Source organism: Vigna unguiculata, chromosome 4 (assembly GCF_004118075.2).
Source record: "Vigna unguiculata cultivar IT97K-499-35 chromosome 4, ASM411807v1, whole genome shotgun sequence".
NCBI classification, from domain to species: domain Eukaryota; kingdom Viridiplantae; phylum Streptophyta; class Magnoliopsida; order Fabales; family Fabaceae; genus Vigna; species Vigna unguiculata.
Genome location: NC_040282.1, coordinates 31,644,358 through 31,656,866, shown reverse-complemented (window position 1 = coordinate 31,656,866; position 12,509 = coordinate 31,644,358). Strand labels below are relative to the sequence as shown.

The 12,509-nt window shown below is 35.4% G+C and overlaps 1 protein-coding gene across 1 annotated transcript; it reads left to right on the top strand.

The window, feature by feature from the left end:
- The first annotated feature begins 2,252 nt into the window (after nt 1-2,252).
- Nucleotides 2,253-5,573, top strand: LOC114181124 (TMV resistance protein N-like). The gene is made up of 3 exons (XM_028067479.1): nt 2,253-2,891; nt 3,127-4,228; nt 4,367-5,573. Exons 1-3 carry the CDS (start codon nt 2,392-2,394, stop codon nt 4,520-4,522), a joined length of 1,758 nt encoding a protein of 585 aa, XP_027923280.1. The 5' UTR covers nt 2,253-2,391; the 3' UTR covers nt 4,523-5,573.
- The last annotated feature ends 6,936 nt before the right edge of the window (nt 5,574-12,509 follow it).

Genomic DNA, 12,509 nt, shown 5'->3' with positions numbered 1-12,509 from the left:
TATAATTAAACTTAAGATTAATTACTAATTTGGTTTCGACAAAATTGCTCCATTAAAAAATAAATTGAGAAGGACAAAATTGCTCCACTAAAAAATAAATTGGAACTCAATTGAGTCAATATTTCAAATATACAAGAACTAAACGGAATACAAGACAATGGCATGACAATGACCTAACACGTGACATTTTTTTTAGTTTAAAAAAATTTAAAATACTACATTTGACACCTAGAATGTACGAACACATTGTTAATGCCAATCTAATGGAAATGACTTAATTATACCACTTTTACAAATACGATTACTTAATTGAAAAAAAAAATAGAAAACCAAATTGAATCACGAGAACTAAAAGATCAATTAAGTTTATTATTTAATATAAAAACCATTTGAAGATAATTGAAATGTTTTATATAAATAAAATAATTGAAAAATTAAACAAAATTAAAACTCATATTAAATCATTTTAATAATTCTTTCAAAAAAGAAAAGGGTTAAATATATTTTAATAAAGTTCAATGCAAAATATACATTTAAATAAACTTAATTTTGTTAAAAATATCAATTATAATAAAAATATCATTGTAGAATTTATATAAAAATTAATGTTGATATCGGGATGAAATTGATTTAGTTTTAAAAAAATTGGGACCAAATTGAGACAAGATAACAAATACAGGTACTACATTGAGACTTTTCACATCCAATAGTGATACGTGGCACTGCCACTGCCACATCACATTATCTCTGCCACGTGACACAATGTCAGATTGACACGTGACAATTTTAAATTTTTTTTTAAAAATTATAAAAAAAATAGAAATTAAAAAAAATTAAAAAAACCACATGTTGACACGTGACACATAATTAACACCTCTACTGTACAACTAATAGAAAGGAACTGATTACAACGAATTTTCAAAAATAGGAACTTAATTGAATCAAATAAAAATGGAGAGACCTACTTAAGATTTCGCTACAAGAATAGGAACATCTGAAATGATTTAACCTATAAATTTTTAGGAATGATAACAATATACAAGCACTCGTACTTATTTAAATATAAAAAATAGAAATGAAAAATAAAGCCACAATACTTGTGATCTTGTAATAATCACTTTTAATTTTATTTACAAGATATTTCCTTGATAAAATTTCAAGTGTATTGCTGCCTCCAAAATAGAGATCTCTTTTCAACATTGTTTTTAAGATTAATCCATGGTAATGATGTGATTGTGTCAATTTTAACATCGGTAGTGGTTACAATCGATCTTAAAAACTACCCTTTCAATTGCAACCCATCTAATCTTCATTCTAAAACTGATGTTGAAAGACTAAAAAGATCAATATTAACATTTTTCTATAGAAATAGCACGACATATCACTTACTGTCATTTGAAAGTTTGGATGGATGCACAGTTAAAATAACATCAAATACGTTACAGGTTAGAATTTATGTATTTTACATACTCTTTTAATTTACTAATTACTTATTAATTTTTAGTATTTTCAATTATTTATTAATTAAATTAGTTTGAAATTATTTGTATCACATAAATGTTTGATAATTTAATAAGACTATGCACCTTTTAAAAAAGTCATCATCTTTGTTCTTTAACCACATCATCTATAGCAATATATAAAAATATTTTCTTTTTGTCCATATTTTATAATACTAATTATACCCTTTACAATATAATTATTTATTAAACTTTTTAAAATTAATGGTTACTTTTTCCTATTTTTTATAACATTGTTTATCTTTTTTTTTAATTTATCAATAATTAATTTTTCAATTTTCACTTTATTTTTAATAAATATAAATTTATTTTATATATTAACTTAATAACATTATCACCTATTAGTATATTATCATTCATATTTACAAAATACATACACAAACGTTATACCTATTAATATACTATTATTCATATTTACAAAATACGTACACAAGCGCTTTCGTACATGTGTGTAGGTTAGTATATATTATCAACAAGTTGTTCCCTTCGATAACCCTTAGAAATTGTCTGACAATTATATATGCACACTCATACAAGTTTCTTTCACAACACTCATACAAGTTTCTTTCACAGTAACTCGTGCAATTTCTTTTATTGAAAAAGCGAAATCTATAACGTAAAACAAGAAAATTCATCATGTTAGTTCCTTCGATGAAGTCAATGAATCCGTGTCCTCATCCATTCACGCGTTTATACATGAGATAATATAGTCAAAGAATTTTTTGCAGCATCTTTGACATTTAAAAATACTGCATTCACCCACCAGATCTTCATGTGAAATATAATGCAACGACATGCTAATTGCTCCTCACCGATCACAACCTTGTTTTACTAGATTCTCATCTCGTAGTACTTTTGAAGTTCTTAGATCATGGCACAAAGAATCTCATCATCATTGTCTTCCCCCAGGCGTACATGGATTTATGATGTCTTTCTAAGTTTTAGGGGTGAAGACACTCGTTTCCAGTTTACTAATAATCTTTACCATTCCTTGTGCCAAAAGGGGATCCGTACTTTCATCGACCAGGATGGTCTTAGAAGAGGGGAAGAAATTACACCCGCTCTTTTCCACGCAATTCAAAATTCAATGATTTCCATCGTTGTCTTCTCCGAAAGCTATGCATCTTCAACCTATTGCTTAAATGAACTTGTAAAGATCCTTGAAGGCGCCAAGGAAGAAGGTCGATCCATTTATCCAATATTTTATGGAGTGGATCCATCAGAAGTTCGACATCATACTGGAACTTATGCAGAAGCACTGTCAAAACACGAAGCTAAGTTCCACAACGACGCTGACACCGAGAAGGTACAAAAATGGAGGAAGGCTTTACATGAAGCAGCTAATCTATCAGGCTGGCATTGCAAATATTGGTATTTCATACTATCCTTTTATCACGCAATTTAGCCTGTTTTTGTTATATAAATTATAAACCCTATTTTTGCTGATAATTTTCATATTAATACTGATAGGGAAGGAAAGTGAAATAAATCGTACATGGATCTTGATCTATAAAATTTGAGAGTTGGAGGCAAATATTTCTGTGATTGAAATGAAGGAACTAAACACGAATATGCTTTAGTTCACATGTTTTCTTATTATGTATAGGTATCAACCAGAATATGAGTTTATCAGAAAGATTGTTGAAGAGATATCTGAAAAGATAAATTACATCCCTTTACATGTTGCTGATAATCCAATTGGGCTGGAGTATGCAGTGAAAGGAGTGAAATCTCTCCTCGGAGATGGGTCGGATGTCAACATGATAGGAATTTATGGTATCGGGGGTATTGGTAAAACCACCACTGCTCGTGCTGTCTATAACATTATTTTTTGGCATTATGAAGGTTCGTGTTTTCTACCTGACATTAGAGAAAAGGCAGTTAATAAGAACGAGATTGTCCAACTCCAAGAAATACTACTTTCTCAGATTCTCAAGGGGGAAGATATCAAAGTGGGAGATGTCAATAGAGGAATACCATTAATAAAACAGAGACTTCAACAGAAGAAGGTCCTTCTAGTTCTTGATGATGTTGACAAATTAAAGCAGTTAAAGGCACTTGCTGGGGGATGTGATTGGTTTGGCTCTGGAAGTATAATCATCATCACTACAAGAGACAAGCACTTGCTAGATGCTCATGGGGTGGTTAACTTATATGAGGTTAAACCATTACATTTTGAAAAAGCTTTGGAATTGTTTAACTTGCATGCCTTCAGAAGTGGTAAAGTTGGTCCACCATACATGAGTATTTCCAAGCGTGCAGTTTCTTACGCGTGTGGCCTTCCGTTGGCTCTGGAAGTTATAGGATCCCACTTATTTGGAAAAAGCTTAGATGAGTGCAATTCTGCATTAGATAAATATGAAAGTATTCCTCATCAGAAGATTCATGAAATACTAAAAGTAAGCTATGATGGTTTGGAAGAAAATGAGAAGGGAATTTTCCTAGACATTGCTTGTTTCTTCAATACCTATGAACTGGGCAATGTCACACCAATGCTAAAAGCGCATGGCTTTCATGTAGAAGATGGTTTGAGAGTGCTGGTTGACAAATCTCTGATAAAGATTGATTCTTTTGGTTTTGTGAGGATTCATGACCTAATTCGAGACACAGGTAGAGAGATTGTAAGGCAGGAATCAACACTTGAGCCAGGAAGACGTAGTAGATTATGGTTTGACCAAGACATTGTTCATGTTTTGGAAGAAAATACGGTATGTTGATATTAAAAACATCTCTGCAATTTTTTCTCGATAAATCCATGTATTAATTTATCGATTTTGTTGAATACATGCTATATTTAATATTAATTTATCGATTTTGTGGTTAAACTCTTCTTTTTGGCATGGAAGGGATCTGATAGAATAGAATTCATAAAGCTTGAAGAGTACAACAACGTACAGGTGCAATGGGATGGAAAAGCCTTCAAGGAAATGAAGAACTTGAAAATTTTGATAATTGAAGATGCAACCTTTTCTGTAGGCCCCGAGCATCTACCAAATAGCTGAGTCTCCACCTCCACCTTCATCTTCTCCATTACCATAGCCTTCTCTACCAAGGCTGCAAAATCCTTGATGGATAGCGGGGCCACCATCAGACGGAGGTCTCCACGGAGGCCATTCTCGAACTTCCTGCATCGCCACTCTTCATCCAGTGGCATAGTATAAAAACGACTTAGATGCTTAAACTTTTTCGCATACTCAGCCACAGACTTGTTCCCTTGAGTTAACTGTAGGAACTCCACCTCTTTGGCATATTTGACGCTGTCGGGGAAGTACTCGGAGAGAAATTTCCTCCTAAAGACCTCCCAAGTAACTGCTTCCTGACTCTCCTCCATCATGGACTTCATGCTGACCCACCAATGCTCAGCCTCACCCGTGAACATATACACCGCGAAAGCCAGTCTACTCTCATCGGGACACATCTTGGCATCAAATATTCTCTCCAGATCTTTCAGCCACTGATCTGCTGCATCCGGACTGGTCTTACCCCCAAACTTCACTGGGTGGTGTTTCAAAAAGTCCTCCAGACTCCACTCCCTGGCCGTTGGTTGTGGCTTCAGGCCAAAAGCAGGGGCAGCTACCCTATCCTCCTCCAGCTGGCGGAGAACCTCCATATGCTGTTTGTGAGTGTCCTCCGCAGCCACCCTCGCAACCTCCATTTGCTGCATCACCAATTGTTGCTGCTCTAGTGCTGCCGCCTGACGCTGCATTGATGCTTCATGCTGTTGCATCATTGCCGTACTTTGCTGCGTCAGCTGCCACCATTGCCTCAATCGCTCTGGCGATATCTGGCACATCACACTGGGAAGATTGCGGGGTCCTACGAGACGGTGCCATAATTCACTAACACACAGGAAATCACTTGGTCAGGCGCGATAAGACAAGAATTAGCGAAGAATACTCAAAAAGACACAGAGAAAGCTAAGCGGACACCCAGTCCACAGACCTAAGGATCGACCGCTTTGATACCATAAATGTAATATCCCAAAAACTGGATAACCTCAAATTAATAAAACATCACATACATGAATAATCAGAGAGTACATGGTTTAGAGTATAAAGGTGTACAGTGCGCCAAGTATACCTAGATTACATGAAAAAGGCTCCACACGGCCCAAACAAACGTACATGGGCAAAAGAAATAAAGTTCTAGGCCTTGTATAGACAAGACCATCATAACTAATGAAACTCCTTCCCAGATGGGTCCCACAGTGGGCCCAATATCCATCCATGACCCTCAAGCTACTGCATCTCTACTATCATTGCCACTGTCAAGGGTTCTCACATCTGCTCACATCAATAGAATTGATGATCATTGCAAAGGGGGAAAACCACACACAATCATGCAAACCAGCGAAAGGGTAAGCTAGAGCACTAGATAATTACATCATAACACGCAACAAGCAACACACATAGGCAAGCATAGATCATGGAACCACACAGGAGTTGCTGAAACCCTACCATTCCAAACTAGACAATCCGAATACGCGTAATGAGGCATCACCACAAAACAATGGAATTCTGTCCTAGCAGTGAGGCGTCACCACGAGGCCTTCGCAGAATTACACCCTTACAAGAGGCACCACCACGTGGCCTTCGTGGAATTACATCCTGGCCGTGAGGCACCACCACATCATCTTCGTGGAATTACGTCCTGTTGTGTAGACACCACCACGAACTCTCACCACGAGGTTCATGGAATTAAGTCCAAAAGGGGAGGCACCACTAGGGACTCTCATTAGGAGGGTCCATGGGATTACGTCCAATTGATGAGGCACCACCATGAGCTCTCACTACAAGAGTCGTGGAATTACCCCTACTCACACATCGTACATGTTTCACCAACCAATCAGGAAGTCCCCATAATACCAACATCATGCATAAACAACAATTCATATATTTCATACTTCCCAATTCATACAACAAGCAACCATACTAGTGGGCCATTCACACCTTAGCACCAAGCTGCCTCAGTCTCGTTCAGGCAAGAGGTCCTCTCGCTCAAGCGAGCTCCTCCTCGCCTAGGTGAGAGCTCGAGTCTTCGAACAGCAGCCCCTGCGGATTCTCGCTCAGGCGAGTCCACCCTCGCCTAGGCGAGATCACGCCTCGCTAAAAAATGGAAATCAGTTGCCTAGGCGATAGTTTGCACACAAAAGCCTGGGCGAGCCTCTGTTAGTCTCGCTTGGGCGAGACACGCTCGCCTGGGCGAGACACGCTCGCCTGGGCGAGAAAGATAGTGCCCACCACTGCACGCACGCGAAAACACAACACGCAACATCAATAGAAATCATGTATTCACCACTATCACACAATCAACCATAAGCATACATCACGCATATGATTCATACTCGGAAGCATACATAAATTACAGGCAACCATAAGCTCAAGCTTCCCTTACCTGGAAAGGGTTTTGCAACAATTTTGACACCCGACTCAACGAACCCAACAACTTCAACAACGGACTCAAGAGGTGACAGGAGAATGAGGTTTGGTTGGCTTGAAAGGGGCGTAGGATCAAACCCTTGCAGAGCTTCTAGGGAGAGGGACAGTGCCTAGGGTTTTGTTTTTGCAAGAATGAATCAGAAATGGAAACTCTAGCAGCTTTAGGGCCTTAGCACCCTATGGATCAGCCCCTTAGGCCCAACAGATTAAGGCCAGCCCTTAAACATTAGGGCAGAAATCAAACTGGGCCTTACAATACTGAGAATGAATACTTGTGTTTTCATTAAACTCTGCGTGGAACCCAGATTTGATACACAAGTTGTAACTTTGATAGGTATTCTTTAAAGTAAAAAATCGAAGTTCATAGTTCTTTCTTTTCTATTTTTTTATGTATCATTATAATTATATAACGTATTATATTATTATATTATGTTATATCATATGAATGGTATCTTTATCTAACAGTAAAAGTTTTATGTCTCAAATTTTATTGTGAAGTTCTTGGAAAGATGGCCTTAGATTAATTGTATGGATCCATTGTCAACCAATTGGCTCTTAGTATAGTTATAATAATGTCCTCGGGGCTAGAAACAATGTGTGGCTGCACATGCCAATAAAACTTAGAAAAAGACTTTAGTTAGAATAATATAAAGTCGATTTCAGAAGTTAATTTATTTTTGAAATTTGAAAGACTTTATAATTAGAGTGATATAAAGTGCTTTTTAGAAGTAAATATGAAATTTAAAATTATATTATTTTTGAAGTCCTGTAATTTGGACCCAAGCGAAAACCAGCTTTGAAAATCAAATTATCAAAACGTGCAGGATAACAAACTGCAAAAATAAGTGAAGAAAGCTACAACAGAGAGATGATGAATATCTTCTAATATATTCATGGATACCAACTGGTATATAGATAAGTAATGAACTATATTTATAAAATTCTGGTATCGAAATACCAAAAAGTACATCAGACACTGGAAAGTTTTAAAACATCATAAACACCAAATATTTTTTAGTTATCGACAAGGTGGTCTCTCCCTTTCACCAACTTCCTTACCTTCTATTGTCCGTTTTTGCTTCGTTCCCTCCTCTACTTTATGCTTGGCCCCTATAAACATTAACAAACAAATTAATGGTTTATTCCAATAAGTTTATTTAAAATTTTTATAGGGCGCATGCATAGATATTATAAAAAGAATTTTGGTCATAATAACAGAAAGACATTGGATACAGTAGATTTTAAATATTACAGGGTTTATCGTAGTTAGGACAAGGCATATAAAATAAAGAGTTAAATATGGTTTCTGTTCTTCAAGAAAATTTTGGAATTAGTCTATTTTCAAAATTTTATATCAATTTAGTCTTTTATTTTTAAAAATGCGTGAATTTAGTCATTCTTACCAAATTTTGTTAAGTTTATTTAATATTTTAAACGTATTTTATGATAATATTTGAGTTAATATTAAAGCGAAAATATGTCAAACGGTGTAAACAATTCAAATACTATCATGAAATACACCGGAAACATCAGATAAACTTAACAAAATTTTGTTAAAAGAATTAAATCCACGTATTTTTAAATATAAAAAACTAAATTAATCAAATTTTTTGAAAAGAGACTAATTCCAAATTTCTATTGAAATTTGAAGTATTAAAAACATATTTAACCCTAAAATAAATACAATTTAGGTACGAAACGAGACTAGATAATAAAATATATATATCCACCAAACGTGACTACTATCTATATTAAAATATCAGCCAATAATATATAACCTTTTGACTTGTTTATTTATGATGAGTAGCTGGTTCATCTAGAGATTGGCAAATTAAGCGGGAAATAAGTAATTGGGGGAGAATTTGAACGATTAAGAAAGAACCCAAATGATGAAAACAGTGAAACAACTAAGATTCGTGCCCTCACTCCACCATCATCTTGTGGTGACCATTGAAGGTTAAGAAGTAAGGTTGAAACGTCTTTTCTCTGCTCTTCAAACTGGTTGTGTTCTGGCGTTAAGGAGGTTTTATTGTGCTACTCAAACTGCTAGTTTTATTGTGCTACTCCAACCGCAAGTAAGTACCCATTTCTTGAGTAATGTATATGTTATGGTTTTTGGAGTGTTTGTTGAATTATTTGTGACCAAAAAATGATGGATTTGGTGTCATGAAACGCAGATCTATGATGGGTTTGGGTTCATGGTTTCACCCGTGAGCTTTACTCAATTTTTATTAACTTTTAATAACACTTTAGCTTGTTCATCAGAATAGCTTTCCCTGCAGAATAAAACTTTACTAAAAATTATTTTTTCTTTTTGAACGATATGACGCAGATGATATTAAGTTGAACTATCCATTATCCGATGACTATATAGGATCTGGTCTAACAATTTTTGAAACTAAGTGCTAGTTAGTTTTATTATTCTTATAGTTTTTTATTTGCATAATCTATTCTATTTAGATGAAAACTGATAAAGCACAACATTTACAATATTTTTAAATAACTAAATATAAATTAAAAGATTTCATAAATAATTATATCTTGAAATTGAAATCATTGTAAAATGTTAAGTAGTCATTTTAGAAATAATTATACTTTTTATTTAATAAAAATTTAATGAATATATAAATAAATTAGTAAAAGGTTATATATTATTGGCTTTAATATAGCTTGTAGTTATGTTTAGTCGATATTTTGTTATCCAGTCTTGTTTCCTTACCAAAATTACATTTATTTTACATGCCTTGTCCTAACTGTGGTATACCCTATCATATTTAAAATCTATTAACTCAATGTTTTTCTGTTATATTATATTTACCTTTTCATATATAATATCTTTGCGCCCTATGAAAATTTTAAAGAAATTTATAAATAAACCATTAAATTGGTTGTTAGTAATAGGGTTTCTTTCTCTGAAGTAACTTTTAAACTACTGGTTTTATATAAATATTAATTACAGTCTTTTGAATTATGGCATACAGTATTTTAAAAATTGATTCCAAAATCCTAAAGTTTGAATAAGTTATTATATTTTTTTTGTCTAAGTTACAGAGTTTTAACCAAATGGAAGGAGAATCGAAAGATCTAGCTATTGAAATAGAACTTTTAGACAGAGAATGGACTGAGAAGCTTCAAAATGTGAAACTTCCAGAGATGGATGAAATCCATACGCAATGCATTTACAGGGTACCACCAAATATTCGTGAATATAATCCCAAAGCCTACACACCTCAAACTGTTTCCATTGGTCCTTATCATCATCACAACAATTACGAGGGAATGGAAGAGCTTAAACTTAAATATCTCAAAGGATTTCTAAATCGAACAGAACTACCAGTAAGGGAATTTCTTGCCAAAATTAAAGATTTGGAAGAAAAAATTCGAGTTTGTTATGCAGACCGAATTATATACAATAGTCATGATTTCTTAAATATGATTCTAGTTGATGCTTGCTTTATAATTGAGCTTCTTCTAAGATGGCATGAATACGATGAGTGGGAGAAAAAAGATCCTTTGTTGCAGAAACCATTGTTGGGAACGTATGTTTGTGATGGGGAAAACAATAACAAACAATATACCAGAGAATGCAGCGGATATAATTTTCCCTAACTTGCAAGAATATATGAGGAGCAATAATCAAAGAGCAGCAATAATAAATCACCAAAAGCACAAATAAAGGCACCAAGATTTTTAACGTGGAAAACCCCTCAAATCAAGGGTAAAAACCACGAGTCGTCCAGACCAAAGAAATAGCTTCACTATGATCAACAAGAGTACAAAAGAGTCTCAATCAATAACACAAATTAGTGCCAACACCCAACCAATCAACAAAGCAACAAAGCTTTCAAATAGAGAAGAACAAGAGAGGAAAACCTCTAAAAATCACTGCTGCCGTGCGAAATTAATATCTCCCAACTGAGACCTCGTATCAAAGATCCGACCGGTCAGAATGAAGAGCAATGAGTTCCGAACCTGCTGTCAAAATTTCAGCCCGATCCAACGGTGAACAAATCCGCAGCGCTGATTCTACTGTGACAGCTCTGTGAAAAACGTGAACAGAATTTTCCCTCTACCTCTCCCTCTATGTGTTAGGGCTTTCAGTGTGTTCTGACTCTATTGTTCTGCCTCTCTCTTTATTTTATAGCCTCCTCTCCACTAGGTTAAGTGAGACATGGGCTTCTCAAGTTTTGGGCCTTTTCTCCACATAGGAAGTGAGCCCAATACCCAACAAATCTCCCCCTCACAACTATGTGGAGAGAACCCCCAAACCGGCGATCTCACAACAAACTTCAAACTTCCCTCTTGGCAATGCTTTAGTCATCATATCAGCACCATTATCATCTGTATGAACCTTTTCCAACTCCAACAACTTAGCATCCAAAGCATCACGTATCCAATGATACCTCACATCAATATGTTTGGATCTAGAATGAAAAGTTGGATTCTTACCAAGATGGATAGCACTTTGGCTATCAACGAACAATGAATACTTATCTTGCCTAAAACCAAGCTCCTGCAAGAATTTCTTCAACCATAACAACTCCTTGCATGCTTCAGTAATAGCAATGAACTCTGCCTCTGTAGTAGACAACGCTACACACCTCTGTAGTCTTGATTGCCAAGCCACAGCTCCCCCTGCAAACTTTATCAAATAGCCCGAAGTGGACTTTCTGGAATCAATATCCCCAGCCATATCTGAGTCTGAGTAACCCATCAAAGTAGGTTTATCACCTCCAAAACAAAGCTTCATATCAACTGTACCATGAAGATACCTCAAAATCCATTTCACAGCATTCCAATGCTCTCTACCTGGGTTTGACAAAAATCGACTAACTGTACCAACAGCATGTGCAATATCTGGTCTTGTACACACCATCGCATACATCAAACTGCCCACCGCAGATGCATAAGGAACTCTACTCATATTGGTCTTCTCAACTTCATTTGAAGGACTCTGTTTAACACTCAGTTTAAAATGAGTAGCAAGAGGAGTACTCACAGCTTTAGCATTTTTCATCTGGAATCTCTGCAACACCTTCCTAATGTATTGCTCTTGTGATAGATAAATCTTCTTTTCTCTCCTATCACGTGAGATATGTATCCCAAGAATCCTTTTAGCAGCTCCCAAGTCTTTCATGGCAAAAGACTCGCCAAGTGTCTTCTTTAACCTGTCAATTCTGGAAATATCTTTCCCAACAATAAGCATGTCATCAACATATAATAACAGGATAATAAAGTCATCATTAGAAAAACTTTTAACAAAGACACAATGATTAGAAGTAGTCTTCTTGTAACCTTGCTCACACATAAAAGACTCAAACTTCTTATACCACTGCCTTGGAGCCTGCTTCAAACCGTATAGACTCTTCCTTAGTCTACACACATAATCTTCCTTGCCTTCAACAAGAAAACCATCAGGTTGCTTCATGTATATCTCTTCCTCCAAATTACCATGAAGGAAAGCTGTCTTCACATCCATCTGCTCAACCTCCAAATCAAGAGTAGCAGCTAAACTTAGCACAGTTCTGATGGATGACATTTTCACCACAGG

What these genes read in the sequence shown, in the direction of transcription:
- LOC114181124 (XM_028067479.1), top strand. Translation starts at nt 2,392, where the DNA reads ATGGCACAAAGAATCTCATCATCATTGTCTTCCCCCAGGCGTACATGG. An exon ending in GGCTGGCATTGCAAATATTG is followed by an intron (nt 2,892 to 3,126) that starts GTATTTCATACT and finishes TATTATGTATAG; the next exon opens with GTATCAACCAGAATATGAGT. An exon ending in ATGTTTTGGAAGAAAATACG is followed by an intron (nt 4,229 to 4,366) that starts GTATGTTGATAT and finishes TTGGCATGGAAG; the next exon opens with GGATCTGATAGAATAGAATT.